Here is a 17,100-nt window from a genome sequence, read left to right as displayed (position 1 = left end):
TTCTACCTGATCATTTATATCACCCACCTGGTGTCCCAGGTCTAAACCAGTCCCTGATTAGAGGGGAATCGCCCACCTGGTGTCCCAGGTCTAAACCAGTCCCTGGTTAGAGGGGAATCACCCACCTGGTGTCCCAGGTCTAAATCAGTCCCTGATTAGAGGGGAATCACCCACCTGGTGTCCCAGGTCTAAACCAGTCCCTGATTAGAGGGGAATCACCCACCTGGTGTCCCAGGTCTAAACCAGTCCCTGATTAGAGGGGAATCACCCACCTGGTGTCCCAGGTCTAAATCAGTCCCTGGTTAGAGGGGAATCACCCACCTGGTGTCCCAGGTCTAAATCAGTCCCTGATTAGAGGGGAATCACCCACCTGGTGTCCCAGGTCTAAATCAGTCCCTGGTTAGAGGGGAATCACCCACCTGGTGTCCCAGGTCTAAATCAGTCCCTGATTAGAGGGGAATCACCCACCTGGTGTCCCAGGTCTAAACCAGTCCCTGATTAGAGGGGAATCACCCACCTGGAGTCCCAGGTCTAAACCAGTCCCTGATTAGAGGGGAATCACCCACCTGGTGTCCCAGGTCTAAACCAGTCCCTGATTAGAGGGGAATCACCCACCTGGTGTCCCAGGTCTAAACCAGTCCCTGATTAGAGGGGAATCACCCACCTGGTGTCCCAGGTCTAAATCAGTCCCTGATTAGAGGGGAATCACCCACCTGGTGTCCCAGGTCTAAATCAGTCCCTGATTAGAGGGGAATCACCCACCTGGTGTCCCAGGTCTAAATCAGTCCCTGATTAGAGGGGAATCACCCACCTGGTGTCCCAGGTCTAAACCAGTCCCTGATTAGAGGGGAATCACCCACCTGGTGTCCCAGGTCTAAACCAGTCCCTGATTAGAGGGGAATCACCCACCTGGTGTCCCAGGTCTAAATCAGTCCCTGATTAGAGGGGAATCACCCACCTGGTGTCCCAGGTCTAAATCAGTCCCTGATTAGAGGGGAATCACCCACCTGGTGTCCCAGGTCTAAATCAGTCCCTGGTTAGAGGGGAATCACCCACCTGGTGTCCCAGGTCTAAATCAGTCCCTGATTAGAGGGGAATCACCCACCTGGTGTCCCAGGTCTAAATCAGTCCCTGATTAGAGGGGAATCACCCACCTGGTGTCCCAGGTCTAAATCAGTCCCTGATTAGAGGGGAATCACCCACCTGGTGTCCCAGGTCTAAATCAGTCCCTGGTTAGAGGGGAATCACCCACCTGGTGTCCCAGGTCTAAACCAGTCCCTGATTAGAGGGGAATCACCCACCTGGTGTCCCAGGTCTAAACCAGTCCCTGATTAGAGGGGAATCACCCACCTGGTGTCCCAGGTCTAAATCAGTCCCTGATTAGAGGGGAATCACCCACCTGGTGTCCCAGGTCTAAATCAGTCCCTGGTTAGAGGGGAATCACCCACCTGGTGTCCCAGGTCTAAATCAGTCCCTGATTAGAGGGGAATCACCCACCTGGTGTCCCAGGTCTAAATCAGTCCCTGATTAGAGGGGAATCACCCACCTGGTGTCCCAGGTCTAAATCAGTCCCTGATTAGAGGGGAATCACCCACCTGGTGTCCCAGGTCTAAATCAGTCCCTGGTTAGAGGGGAATCACCCACCTGGTGTCCCAGGTCTAAACCAGTCCCTGATTAGAGGGGAATCACCCACCTGGTGTCCCAGGTCTAAATCAGTCCCTGATTAGAGGGGAATCACCCACCTGGTGTCCCAGGTCTAAATCAGTCCCTGGTTAGAGGGGAATCACCCACCTGGTGTCCCAGGTCTAAACCAGTCCCTGATTAGAGGGGAATCACCCACCTGGTGTCCCAGGTCTAAATCAGTCCCTGGTTAGAGGGGAATCACCCACCTGGTGTCCCAGGTCTAAATCAGTCCCTGATTAGAGGGGAATCACCCACCTGGTGTCCCAGGTCTAAACCAGTCCCTGATTAGAGGGGAATCACCCACCTGGTGTCCCAGGTCTAAATCAGTCCCTGATTAGAGGGGAATCACCCACCTGGTGTCCCAGGTCTAAATCAGTCCCTGATTAGAGGGGAATCACCCACCTGGTGTCCCAGGTCTAAACCAGTCCCTGATTAGAGGGGAATCACCCACCTGGTGTCCCAGGTCTAAATAAGTCCCTGATTAGAGGGGAATCACCCACCTGGTGTCCCAGGTCTAAACCAGTCCCTGATTAGAGGGGAATCACCCACCTGGTGTCCCAGGTCTAAATCAGTCCCTGATTAGAGGGGAATCACCCACCTGGTGTCCCAGGTCTAAATCAGTCCCTGATTAGAGGGGAATCACCCACCTGGTGTCCCAGGTCTAAATCAGTCCCTGATTAGAGGGGAATCACCCACCTGGTGTCCCAGGTCTAAATCAGTCCCTGATTAGAGGGGAATCACCCACCTGGTGTCCCAGGTCTAAATCAGTCCCTGGTTAGAGGGGAATCACCCACCTGGTGTCCCAGGTCTAAATCAGTCCCTGATTAGAGGGGAATCACCCACCTGGTGTCCCAGGTCTAAACCAGTCCCTGATTAGAGGGGAATCACCCACCTGGTGTCCCAGGTCTAAATCAGTCCCTGATTAGAGGGGAATCACCCACCTGGTGTCCCAGGTCTAAACCAGTCCCTGATTAGAGGGGAATCACCCACCTGGTGTCCCAGGTCTAAACCAGTCCCTGATTAGAGGGGAATCACCCACCTGGTGTCCCAGGTCTAAACCAGTCCCTGATTAGAGGGGAATCACCCACCTGGTGTCCCAGGTCTAAATCAGTCCCTGATTAGAGGGGAATCACCCACCTGGTGTCCCAGGTCTAAACCAGTCCCTGATTAGAGGGGAATCACCCACCTGGTGTCCCAGGTCTAAATCAGGCCCTGATTAGAGGGGAATCACCCACCTGGTGTCCCAGGTCTAAACCAGTCCCTGATTAGAGGGGAATCACCCACCTGGTGTCCCAGGTCTAAATCAGTCCCTGATTAGAGGGGAACAATGACACAACACAGTGGAACTGGCTTGGATATAGAGAATATCGTTCCATGTTTATATGCATTGACAGTTTGTGGTCATTATCTATGTAGTGACCAGTACAGACCACTAGGGGGAGGTGGATTATCCTGACCAGTAATCAGAAGATCTGGTTAAATCACCATGGGCCAGTTTGTCAGAACATTAAATTGTCTTCTCCCCGCCTTCCTCTTCCTTTTCTCCTGTCCCACTATTCTCTCCCTCTCTCTCTCTCCCTCCCTTTCTTCTCTCCTCTATTTCACTCTCTTCTTCATTCTCTCTCTCGCTGTCTCCTCTCTCTCTCGCTCCCTCTCTCTCTTTCCCTCTATTTCACTCTCTCCTTTGTTCTCTCTCTCCCTCCCTTTCTCCGCTCCTCTATTTCACTCTCTCCTTCGTTCTCTCTCTCTCTGTCTCCTCTCTCCTTCCCTCCCTTTCTCCTCTCCTCTATTTCACTCTCTCCTTCGTTCTCCTTCTCCCTCTCTGTCTCCTCTCTCTCCAGGTGTTAGTTCGTTGGAGACTGTGCTGGCCCATCTCATCTCCCAGCTGTTTGTCATCAGCATCCAGGTCATTCTACTACTGCTCTTAATGCTGCTCGTCTTCAAGGTAACACACACACACACGTAGACACACACCCATACACACATACAAACACACACACACACACACACACAAGCACACAGACACACACACACCTACATCCGTCTTCATCAGCAAGGCTTATCATGACTCCTGAATGATTGAACATCCCTGTCTCATGTTCACTTCCCTGTGCCACTGGTGTTGTACACACACTGAGCAGCACGGTGTGACTGGTGTTGTACACACACTGAGCAGCATGGTGTGACTGGTGTTGTACACACACTGAGCAGCACGGTGTGACTGGTGTTGTACACACACTGAACAGCACGGTGTGACTGGTGTTGTACACACACTGAGCAGCACGGTGTGACTGGTGTTGTACACACACTGAGCAGCACGGTGTGACTGGTGTTGTACACACACTGAGCAGCACGGTGTGACTGGTGTTGTACACACACTGAACAGCACGGTGTGACTGGTGTTGTACACACACTGAGCAGCACGGTGTGACTGGTGTTGTACACACACTGAGCAGCACGGTGTGATTGTGGAGATGTATATATGGTGTTGTACACACACTGAGCAGCACGGTGTGACTGGTGTTGTACACACACTGAGCAGCACGGTGTGATTGTGGAGATGTATATATGGTGTTGTACACACACTGAGCAGCACGGTGTGACTGGTGTTGTACACACACTGAGCAGCACGGTGTGATTGTGGAGATGTAAATATGGTGTTGTACACACACTGAACAGCACGGTGTGACTGGTGTTGTACACACACTGAGCAGCACGGTGTGACTGGTGTTGTACACACACTGAGCAGCACGGTGTGACTGGTGTTGTACACACACTGAGCAGCACGGTGTGACTGGTGTTGTACACACACTGAGCAGCATGGTGTGACTGTGGAGATGTATATATGGTGTTGTACACACACTGAGCAGCACGGTGTGACTGGTGTTGTACACACACTGAGCAGCATGGTGTGACTGTGGAGATGTATATATGGTGTTGTACACACACTGAACAGCACGGTGTGACTGGTGTTGTACACACACTGAGCAGCATGGTGTGACTGTGGAGATGTAAATATGGTGTTGTACACACACTGAGCAGCACGGTGTGACTGGTGTTGTACACACACTGAGCAGCACGGTGTGACTGTGGAGATGTATATATGGTGTTGTACACACACTGAGCAGCACGGTGTGACTGGTGTTGTACACACACTGAGCAGCACGGTGTGACTGTGGAGATGTATATATGGTGTTGTACACACACTGAGCAGCACGGTGTGACTGGTGTTGTACACACACTGAGCAGCACGGTGTGACTGTGGAGATGTATATATGGTGTTGTACACACACTGAGCAGCATGGTGTGACTGTGGAGATGTAAATATGGTGTTGTACACACACTGAGCAGCACGGTGTGACTGGTGTTGTACACACACTGAGCAGCACGGTGTGACTGGTGTTGTACACACACTGAGCAGCACGGTGTGACTGGTGTTGTACACACACTGAGCAGCACGGTGTGACTGGTGTTGTACACACACTAAGCAGCACGGTGTGATTGGTGTTGTACACACACTGAGCAGCATGGTGTGACTGGTGTTGTACACACACTGAGCAGCACGGTGTGACTGGTGTTGTACACACACTGAGCAGCATGGTGTGACTGTGGAGATGTATATATGGTGTTGTACACACACTGAGCAGCACGGTGTGACTGGTGTTGTACACACACTGAGCAGCACGGTGTGACTGGTGTTGTACACACACTGAGCAGCATGGTGTGACTGTGGAGATGTATATATGGTGTTGTACACACACTGAGCAGCACGGTGTGACTGGTGTTGTACACACACTGAGCAGCACGGTGTGACTGGTGTTGTACACACACTGAGCAGCATGGTGTGACTGTGGAGATGTAAATATGGTGTTGTACACACACTGAGCAGCACGGTGTGACTGGTGTTGTACACACACTGAGCAGCACGGTGTGACTGGTGTTGTACACACACTGAGCAGCACGGTGTGACTGGTGTTCTACACACACTGAGCAGCATGGTGTGACTGTGGAGATGTAAATATGGTGTTGTACACACACTGAGCAGCACGGTGTGACTGTGGAGATGTATATATGGTGGAGTGTTAGGGAATATGGGTGATAGTCAGGCAGAGATGTTGACTTGTAATGCAGAGTTGACTTCAAAAGCTCCTCTGTGGCTGCAGAACCCGAGTTCTGGCTTGACTACTTCAATACTACACGGTACAGTACCCTGCATTACCTTATGTAGTGGTCCTACACCTCCATCTAGTGGCCGCTTGGTGGTATTACTGCATGGATACTGTATTGAGAAATAGTTCAGAAGAAGGGGAAGCAGGTGAAGTTTAATTAGTAAAATGTTGAAGGGACATTCTGTGTTTTCCACATCCATGTGTTTTATTTAAAAATGAATGATACACCCATGTCTTTTCTGACTTGCCTAGTTAAAAAAATAAAATGTCTCACACACCAAACAATTAATGCTAAATGTCACCCAACAACAGTTCCATCCACGTGCCTGTCGACAATCAATGGAGTCTGAAGTTTCTATTCATCCGTTGACCTCAGGTTGACCTTTCCAGACCTGGGTTCAAATCTTTCACATTCTTTTACTTTCATTTTTCTAACACACTGTTGAAGAAATGTTTTTAAATGTAATTACGCTGCCAGATTATATTGAGGTTTATGGTTAAAACAAAACAAAAATCCAAGGTAGAGGAGAAAAGAATGTGCCTATTTAAAAGCCATAAATTATTGCAACGTTATATAAAATAAATAAAGTATCTCTCATGCTATAAAGGAGAAGCGTGACATTGATCCTTAAGAGGATTTATTAAGAACAAATTCTTATTTTCAATGGCGGCCTAGTGGGTTAACTACCTTTTCAGGGGCAGAACGACAGATTTGTACCTTGTCAGCTCGGGGATTTGAACTTGCAACCTTGCGGTTACTAGTCCAACGCTCTAAAGCCTCTTGGGGCTAGGGGGCAGAATTTTCACTTTTGGATACATAGTGTGCCCAATTTCAACTTCCTGCTATTCATGCCAAAAATATAAGATATGCATATTAATCATAGATTTCGATAGATAACACTCTGAAGTTTCTAAAACTGTTTGAATCATGTCTGTGAGTATAACAGAACCTATGTAGCAGGCAAAACCCAGAGGACTAACTGTTCCGAAAAAATTTTTCTCTCTCTGTTCCCTGAGTTGTCATTGCCCAGGGATATTTCTTATGAACCTGTTTTCAGTTCCTACCGCTTCCACTGGATGTCACCAGTCTTTGGAATTTGGTTGAGGTTATTCCTTTGTGCAATGAAGAAGTAGGCCAACTGGGAACTGGGTAACACTTTTGTGAGTTGCGCAAGACGTGAAAAGTGGCGCTGGTTTGTTTTCATTCCTGTATTGAACACAGAAAGACCCGTCTACAATTTGATCGATTATTAATGTTTAAAATACCTAAAGTTGTATTACAAAAGTAGTTTGAAATATTTTGGCAAAGTTTATAGGCAACTTTTGAAATATTTTGTAGTGGCGCTGTTTTTTTCTGGATCAAACACTTCAAATAAATTGACATTTGGATATATATGGACGGAATTAATCGAACAAAAGGACCAATTGTGATGTTTCCGGGACATATTGGAGTGCCAACAAAAGAAGCTCGTCAAAGGTAATGCGTTTTATATTTTATTTCTGCGTTTTGTGTTGCGCCTGCAGGGTTGAAATATGCTAGCTCCTTTGTTTACTGCTGGTGTAGACGGTGCAGGCTATCAGATAATAGCTTCTTATGCTTTCGCCGAAAAGCATTTTTAAAATATGACATGTTAGCTGGATTCACAACGAGTGTAGCTTTAATTGAGTATCTTACATGTGTGATTTAATGAAAGTTTGAATTTTATAGTATTTTATTTGAATCTGGCGCTCTGCATTTCTCCTGGCCATTGGCCAGTTGAGACATTAGCCTCCCGCCTCTCCCTAACTAGGCTACCCTGCCGCCACATAGTCCAAAGAGGTGTCTGGAGTATATATTTCTATTCTTACCAGTACCTGAGTCCATCATATCTAAGGAATCACCACGACAACAGCCTTTGATTGCTGTGGCAACGGAGCAGCCATGTGCTTTCTCCCTGCAGTCTATTTTTATACACCTTGTCAGTGGAGACAGACAGACAGACACACACACACTCACACACCCGTACACGCACACGCACACACACGCACACACACACACACACACACACACACACACACACACACACACACACACACACACAGGTCTCTGTATTGTGACAATGTAACAGACACTATATCATTGAATAACATGACATGCTCTTTCACCTTCCTCTCTCTTGTTACCATCCCTCCTTTTCTGTCTTTCTCACTTTTTACTGTCTCCTCCCATCCAACATAATCTCTCTCTCTCTCTCCCCTTCCACCTCTCCCCATCCCACCCATCTTTTCCCCTACACCTCGACCTCTCCACCCTCCCTCCCCCTCCTCTGTCTCTCCCCTCTCTCCTCTGCCTCTCCCCCTCCCCCTCCCTCCCCCTCCTATGTCTCTCCCCCTCCTTTGCCTCTCCCCCTCTCTCCCCCTCCTCTGACTCTCCCCCTCCTCTGCTTCTTCCCCTCCCTCCTCCCTCCTCTGCCTCTCCCCCCTCCTTTGCCTCTCCCCCCTCCCTCCCCTCCTCTGCCTCTCCCCTCCCTCCTCTGCCTCTCCCCCCTCCTTTGCCTCTCCCCTCCCTCCCCCTCCTCTGCCTCTTCCCCTCCCCTGCCTCTTTCCCTCCCCCTCCTCTGCCTCTTCTCCTCCCCCTCCTCTGCCTCCCCCCCCCCCCTCCCCTGCCTCTTCCCCTCCCCCCTCCTCTGCCTCTTCTCCTCCCCCCTCCTCTGCCTCTTCCCCTCCCTCCCCTGCCTCTTGCCCTCCCCCCTCCTCTGCCTCTTCTCCTCCCCCCTCCTCTACCTCTTCTCCTCCCCCCTCCTCTGCCTCTTCTCCTCCCCCCTCCTCTGCCTCTTCCCTCCCTCCCCCCTCCTCCGCCTCTCCCCCTCCCTCCCCCCTCCCTCCGCCCTTTCTCCCTCCCTCCAGATCCCTAATGAGGGGAGCCTGGTGTTGGTTATAGCTCTGATTGGGCTGCAGGGTGTGACTGGCATCTCCTTTGGTCTGGTCATCTCATCTGCCATCGATGATGAACAGAACGCCAACCAGGCTGCCCTGGGTGTCTTCTACCCCAACCTCATCGTCAGTGGTACGTCACACACACACACACACACACACACACACACACACACACACACACACACTGTCTTTTACCTCAACCTCATCGTCAGTGGTACGTCACACACACACTGTCTTTTACCTCAACCTCATCGTCAGTGGTACGTCACACACACACACACACACACTGTCTTTTACCTCAACCTCATCGTCAGTGGTACGTCACACACGCTAGCACGCACACGCACCAAACCTGGGTTCAAATACATGTGTATTTGTTATTTAAATACTGAATCAATTTCTGTTGAAAGTATTTTAAAGTGTTTTCAAATGATTTTAAATAGCCTACTCTTTATATTATTAGTTATTACTATTTGCAAGTTTTTTCAAAAACTATTTTCAAATGCCTCGGTTAAATGCATGGGAGTGTTTGAGTATTTTCAGCTAATTGTCTTATCAAATACAAAATATCTCAATTATTCTAAATGTTTTTGAAAGTAATTCACATACCCTTAATATTATTTGAACCCAGGTCTTACACACACACAAGGATACACACACATATACACACACACACACACACACACACACACACACACACACCTCAGTAGTATTTTATGGGGGGGTAACTTTGTAAATCTACAATATTAGCTCTTACATGTTCTCACAATTAAGTTTAATAAAATGTTATTCAGTTAAATTCTAGTTCAGTTCTTTCAACTCTTTCTCTGACAGACTCTCTCTTTCTCTGACACTCCCTCTTTCTCCAAGTCTCTCTCTCTCTTTCTCTGACACTCCCTCTTTCTCTAAGTCTCTCTCTCTTTCTCTAAGTCTCTCTTTCTCTGTCTCTCTCTTTCTCTGTCTCTCTCTTTCTCTGTCTCTCTCTTTCTCTAAGTCTCTCTTTCTCTTTCTCTGTCTCTCTCTCTTTCTCTCTCTTTCTCTTTCTCTGTCTCTCTCTTTCTCTGTCTCTCTCTTTCTCTGTCTCTCTCTTTCTCTAAGTTTCTCTCTCTCTCTCTTTCTCTAAGTCTCTTTCTCTCTCTCTCTCTCTCTCTCTTTCTCTGTCTCTCTCTCTCTCTCTCTCTTTCTCTAAGTTTCTCTCTCTCTCTCTCTCTCTCTCTCTCTCTCTCTGTCTCTCTCCCTCTCTCTCTCTCTTTCTCTAAGTCTCTCTCTCTTTCTCTAAGTCTCTCTCTCTCTTTCTCTGTCTCTCTCTCTCTTTCTCTAAGTCTCTCTCTCTTTCTCTAAGTCTCTCTTTCTCTGTCTCTCTCTCTCTCTTTCTCTAAGTCTCTTTCTCTTAGACAGTCTCTTTCCTCCTCTCTCTACAGGTATAATCTGGCCCGTGGAGTGCATCCCCTATCCACTACGTTACATCAGTCTGGCCCTGCCCCAGACCTACGCTTCTGAAGCCCTACGATGCATCATGTACAGAGGTAACACACACACAGACACACAGACACACACACACAGACACACACAGACACAGACACACACACACACACACACACACACACACACACACACACACACACACACACACACACACACACACACACACACACGTGTTACCTGAGACTTTAGACACCTGATTCGTCCGGAATCAGCAGTGAAGTGTTCTAAATGATTCACAATGCCAGTAGTCACACAGTGTTCTAAATGATTCACAATGCAGTAGTCACACAGTGTTCTAAATGATTCACAATGCCAGTAGTCACACAGTGTTCTAAATGATTCACAATGCCAGTAGTCACACAGTGTTCTAAATGATTCACAATGCCAGTAGTCACACAGTGTTCTAAATGATTCACAATGCAGTAGTCACACAGTGTTCTAAATGATTCACAATGCAGTAGTCACACAGTGTTCTAAATGATTCACAATGCAGTAGTCACACATTGTTCTAAATGATTCACAATGCAGTAGTCACACAGTGTTCTAAATGATTCACAATGCCAGTAGTCACACAGTGGTCTAAATGATTCACAATGCCAGTAGTCACACAGTGTTCTAAATGATTCACAATGCCAGTAGTCACACAGTGTTCTAAATGATTCACAATGCAGTAGTCACACAGTGTTCTAAATGATTCACAATGCCAGTAGTCACACAGTGTTCTAAATGATTCACAATGCAGTAGTCACACAGTGTTCTAAATGATTCACAATGCAGTAGTCACACAGTGTTCTAAATGATTCACAATGCCAGTAGTCACACAGTGTTCTAAATTATTCACAATGCAGTAGTCACACAGTGTTCTAAATGATTCACAATGCCAGTAGTCACACAGTGTTCTAAATGATTCACAATGCAGTAGTCACACAGTGTTCTAAATGATTCACAATGCCAGTAGTCACACAGTGTTCTAAATGATTCACAATGCCAGTAGTCATACAGTGTTCTAAATGATTCACAATGCCAGTAGTCACACAGTGTTCTAAATGATTCACAATGCAGTAGTCACACAGTGTTCTAAATGATTCACAATGCCAGTAGTCACACAGTGTTCTAAATGATTCACAATGCCAGTAGTCACACAGTGTTCTAAATGATTCACAATGCAGTAGTCACACAGTGTTCTAAATGATTCACAATGCCAGTAGTCACACAGTGTTCTAAATGATTCACAATGCAGTAGTCACACAGTGTTCTAAATGATTCACAATGCCAGTAGTCACACAGTGTTCTAAATGATTCACAATGCCAGTAGTCACACAGTGTTCTAAATGATTCACAATGCCAGTAGTCACACAGTGTTCTAAATGATTCACAATGCCAGTAGTCACACAGTGTTCTAAATGATTCACAATGCAGTAGTCACACAGTGTTCTAAATGATTCACAATGCCAGTAGTCACACAGTGTTCTAAATGATTCACAATGCAGTAGTCACACAGTGTTCTAAATGATTCACAATGCCAGTAGTCACACAGTGTTCTAAATGATTCACAGTGCCAGTAGTCAGACAGACACACGTGACTTAGTCATGGGCTTCTAGTGGAGGACAGATATCCTGCTCTGTCTGTCTGTCTGTCTGTCTGTCTGTCTGTCTGCCTGTCTGTCTGCCTGTCTCATCTTCACGTCACAGTAGGACCTGAGCTTCCATGTCAAACTGACACAACACACACATCGTGTGATGACGTCTCTCCCTCAGGCTGGGGTCTCTCCAGGATGATGGTGTGGCGAGGCTTCGCTGTCACCCTGGGCTGGAACACTTTCTTCGTCATCCTGGCCATCGTCATCCTCAAGCTGAGGACCTGAGACGTCTACCCGGGGGGGAGGGGGGCTTCCTAGTCTCAGGATGTCTGTGTCGGGGGACACTGTGCTTTAAGGGAGAAAGTGCTGGTTTTCCAGAGGTCATCTTGCAGACAGACCCTCACCCACACCGACACGCACAATCACACCCCCTCCTCCCCCCTCCTGCTTGCCAACTAGCTAACCCTGAGAACCAGAGTCTATGGGTGAAGGACTACTAGGTGGGGCGAATCATTCCAAATCTTGCAGGTAGAAATCTACTTCATAGAAAGGATAGCGTTCGCTATTCCATTAGAGAGTTGTGGCTGCTCTTTTATGTTGTCGTCTTTCATGCTGCAATGCTTTGAATGTTTCAACCGCCTGAATCTGCCCTGCAGGCAATGTTTCTCAACCCAGTTGTTTTACAGCCTACTTTATTACATACAGCCCAGCTAGCACATATGGTTCCTTTGAAGTTGTAGGAACGTATGTTTTTTGGTTTCACATTGGTTGTGGGAAGGAAGCCATAGTTTCCTGACCGGTAAAACTGAAAAGTTCTTCAAACATTCTGAGAAGAGAAGTTCCAGGAACAAGCTAAATTGTCACGTCGTACTTCTCTGAACTATCTGAGAACATTCCCAATGTCAAACCAGTTGGAGAACATTACCAACATTGAAATGAAATGTAGCTGTATTTGAACTTATATGAAACGTTGAAATACATAACGTAATGAAATACCAAAATACGTTTTTTTTGTTGTCAAGTTCATTAAATGTGCTGAGAATGTTCCAAAGCCAAACAACTATCCTGCACCATTCCCAGGAAGTTGTGGGAAGGTTGTATGCTAAATAACCATAGAACAACCACACCCTCACTAAGCTCTATGTAACATATGGTTCTCAGAACGTTATGTGCTTGCTGGGAGTATTGTCTGATTCACAGTGCAGGGCCGGGCCAAGCTGTACTGGGCTGGCCTGGTGACGCGTCCACCATAGCTGCTGAAACCATGTTGGAAAGGATCATGCGAAGATAAAATATCAGAGCCAATAACGGTTCAGGTCGTTGCTATAGTGTGAATCAGACATCAGTCCAACGGCTGGTGGAGCCAGAGAACTGAGGTTGAGAAACACTGTGGAGTAGAAGTGCTGATCTAGGGTCAGGTCCTCCCTGTCCATAATAATAATGATTTATTGTGATGCAAACGGCTAAACTGATCCTAGATCAACACCCTTACTCTGAGACGCTTGATAATAGGGTTCCTGATCACTGTCATGTATGATCTGACCTTAGGCATGTTTAACTTGTACCACCTGTTCTCAACATAACACTGCATTGATTGGAGGGTTATATTTAGAGTTGCTGTTGAGGGTTTATGAATAACCTCTTCTACAGTATATGTTGACGGTATTTACACACATGATAGAGAGATTTATTATACTATATATTTCATATTTTTTGAGGGAACTGTGTGTAAACAAAAGAATACAATTTGAATGTTTTTGGTATTGTGGTGTTACTGGATAGAGCTCTTCTTAGCTACTGGTGTGTGGGTAAAGAATGGCCAAGAAGGACTCCCGTTTCACAGACGTTTTACTGAAGGATGTTCTCTGATGATGGGAGTTCCTGTTCAGTAGATGTTCTTCTACAACTGGTGGCGACACCGGCTCTGTCCAGGCGCTCGGCCCGGCTCTGTCCAGGCGCTCGGCCCGGCTCTGTCCAGGGGCTCGGCCCGGCTCTGTCCAGGCGCTCGGCCCGGCTCTGTCCAGGCGCTCGGCCCGGCTCTGTCCAGGCGCTCGGCCCGGCTCTGTCCAGGCGCTCGGCCCGGCTCTGTCCAGGCGCTCGGCCCGGCTCTGTCCAGGCGCTCGGCCCGGCTCTGTCCAGGCGCTCGGCCCGGCTCTGTCCAGGCGCTCGGCCACAGAACGATGTCCACGTCCGTGCGATTAGCATGCGAGCAAACCTCCCAGACAACTGACTAACCTCATCATGGCACGCCCACCAACCAATGAGCGACTAGCAGAAGGTGGACAGTAGAACCCACGGGGGAGGAGCTATCCCATCTGCACTACAGTATGGATAGAAGTATATTTTGATGAACTGAAATGCTAAACTCAATGTCGGACAAAAAAAAAACTAAACTTATTTTTGTCCACCGCTATTTCCAGGGGCCTCTGGGTCTGAATTCATAAAGCAGAGTGGAAGTGCTGATCTAGGACCAGTTTTGCCATTTAAATCATAATGAATACGATTACATGGACAGGAGGGGACCTGATCCTAGACCAGCCTACCAATTCTGAGGTTATTTGTGGATATGAGCTCTGGTCTCTTATCTGTATTTTGTTCTGTTTTGCTTCCTGTTGCCTGTTTTGACAGGAAGTGGTGACCCTGTCTCTCTATTGGTTACCAGGTGATCTAACCTCCCAGTATTGGCTTGCTGCTGAAGTAGCCTTGGCTTCTGGTTATTGGTGGAATGCAGTATTTCTGGAGTCTGTTGTGTGCCTGTGCTTGCCTCATACCCCTTATAAAAAAGGGCAGTTTGATTGATTGTCCTGATGGTGATTGCATGGGGCTTGTCCCGTCGTGGTTGACAGTTCTGTCAGTGGTCGTGTTTGTTTATTGGGATCCCTGTTATCTTTTGCAGAAGCAGCAGCTACTCTTCCTGGGGTCCACCTAAAACACACAACATGACAAGTAACAAAACACTGGTACACTGATAGACAAGGACAGTCACACACATCTAAAATACATGAATATACAACAATAAATTGTGTGTGTGTGTGTGTGTGTGTGTTACCTGAGAAGGTCATCAGCTTTTAATTACTTTTGTCTTCCCATCACCCCCCTGCTGCTGGACAGAGTGGTGGCTGCTGGGTAAAGCCCTTGGACATGTACCACAGCAAAGAGTATCCAGTCAGTTCTGTTTTAATGACATCTCTCCAGCATGTCCACTCATTGTGTTTTATTACTGCTGGTATATTATAATGTATTATTCCATATGTGAAATCAAAGTGTCCAACAACAGATATTGAGGTCTCTTAACTTCCCTGAGCCGGGATCAATACATTTCTCTGATCCAATGGGAGCTCTCTATATATTTCAGAGTTTCTATTGGGTTTGGGGACGATTGACAGCAGCCCGTGGTATTCCGGGGGTTCTGAGATTTCATATCTTGTATTTCTAGTGTCCATCCTTCAAAGTCGTGCCATTGACCACTATTACTGACTGAGAAATATGTTTACACGCATCGAACCGACAAAGTGCTGATGACTTGAACCAGAAAAAGGCTGAGAAGAGCTCACGGCAGAAGGAGCTAGTTCACGTCACTCGGTTTCTGGTTGATAAATATGATAATAGAGAAGGTACCATGTTAACTTATGAAGCTAAAGCATCTACACCAGCATGTGTGTTACTGAAATTGATTGATGTTTTCTGAAGAATTGTGAATTTTAGACCGTAAGGCAACTTTTCAAGGTAACTGCAGAAGTTACATTTACCTTGCTTCCCAAATGGCACCCTATTCCCTACATAGTGCACTATTTTTTTTGACCAAACCCCTATGGGCCCTGGTCAAAAGTAGTGCACTATATATATATAAGGAATAGGGTTGGCATTTGGGGTGCATTCTTAAACGTCCTTGTTTAACGTGACATATTTTAGAAAAGTCAAGTTTGTATTATAGAGAGAGAGTGTGTTATACAAATCAAGTTTCAATTGAGGAAAGTGACATAAATATTTATATGTATCGCATTGGGGTCAAGAGGTCAAGGACCATCACGGCTGAACCTTGGAGTTTATTAAGTGTTAATTCATGTGGAACTCCATATTTATTGTGTTTCCTGTTTTGCTCACGCTCCGTTGCCTTTTATGTGTTTTGCTTTGTGCTGCTATTTCCCACATCTTAAGGGACACATCCACATTCATCTGGAATGTATGTGTCTTACAAATGACATAACAGGTGTTATAAACACGTGTGACTGCAGATGACTTGTGACTTATCTTATGACGACTGACATGACACAAACTGGAGTTGGGGTTGGAAATCCATCAAATCCTTCATTAGATTGTAGCCCTGTTATAACAGACATAATATATATATATATATATATATATATATATAACCTGTTATGTCAGCTTATGACAACTGACTTAACACTGTCATGACACCAAACTGTTATCTAGGTCAGCTAGTTACCACTAGCCAACTAGCTTATAGATCATTTTAAGACTATTTATGTCATTTGTTTTGTCAATGATATGTAGGCCTTATGCCAGGGCATAGGGTTCAGGTAACGTGTTAGCTGCCATGTATAGGTTGCGTCCCAAATGGCACCCTATTCTCTACATAGTGCACTCATTTTTACCAGAGGCCTATGGGTACTGGTCAAAGGTAGTGTACATTAAAGGCAATAGGGTGGCATTTGGAACACAGCCATAGCGTCAGCTCTGCTGGTGTCTGTGACTCTATACTTCTACCTCCTCCATGTTCCCCCCCAAAGGGCCATTTATATATGTATCCATACCAGACCTGGGTTCAAATACTATTTGGAATCTTTCGAATCATTTCATCCTTTGCTTTTAGCCTGTCTGGAATACGAGATGGGCGGGGTTTGCAGTTTTGCAACTATTCTATTGGTTCCATTGTGCCAGGCAAACATGATCGAGCCCAGCTAAAGGATTTTAAGTTACTGTATTTTGAATATACTGAACAAAAATAAGCGCAAGAAGTGTTGGTCCTATGTTTTATGAGCTGAAATAAAAGTTCCCAGAAATGTTCCATGTGCACAAAAAGCTCCTTTCTCTCAAATTTTGTTCACTATTTTTTTTCCATCCCAGTTAGTGAGCATTTCTCTTTTGTCAAGATAATCCATCCACCTGACAGGTGTGGCATATCAAGAAGCTGATTAAACAGCATGATCATTACACAGGTACACCTTGTGTTGGGGACAATAAAAGGCCACTCTAAAATGTTCCGTTTTGCCACAGATGTCTCAAGTTTAGAGGGAGCGTGCAAT

General features: G+C 46.5%; 1 protein-coding gene across 1 annotated transcript in view; it reads left to right on the top strand.

Moving 5' to 3' along the window:
* The window catches only part of LOC110531245 (ABC transporter G family member 23), a 50,731-nt gene extending 33,855 nt beyond the window's left edge, over positions 1-16,876 (top strand). Inside the window, exons 17-20 of the mRNA XM_036987797.1 lie at positions 3,525-3,628; positions 8,739-8,898; positions 10,190-10,294; positions 12,012-16,876. Coding sequence (XP_036843692.1) covers positions 3,525-3,628; positions 8,739-8,898; positions 10,190-10,294; positions 12,012-12,118 — 476 coding nt within the window. The 3' untranslated portion in view covers positions 12,119-16,876. The remainder of the gene's footprint in view (positions 1-3,524; positions 3,629-8,738; positions 8,899-10,189; positions 10,295-12,011) is intronic.
* Positions 16,877-17,100: the final 224 nt, after the last annotated feature.

This window comes from Oncorhynchus mykiss, chromosome 1, assembly GCF_013265735.2.
Source record: "Oncorhynchus mykiss isolate Arlee chromosome 1, USDA_OmykA_1.1, whole genome shotgun sequence".
Taxonomy (NCBI): Eukaryota; Metazoa; Chordata; class Actinopteri; order Salmoniformes; family Salmonidae; genus Oncorhynchus; species Oncorhynchus mykiss.
Note: the sequence above shows the minus strand (reverse complement) of the source record. Positions and strands in the feature narration are given on the sequence as shown.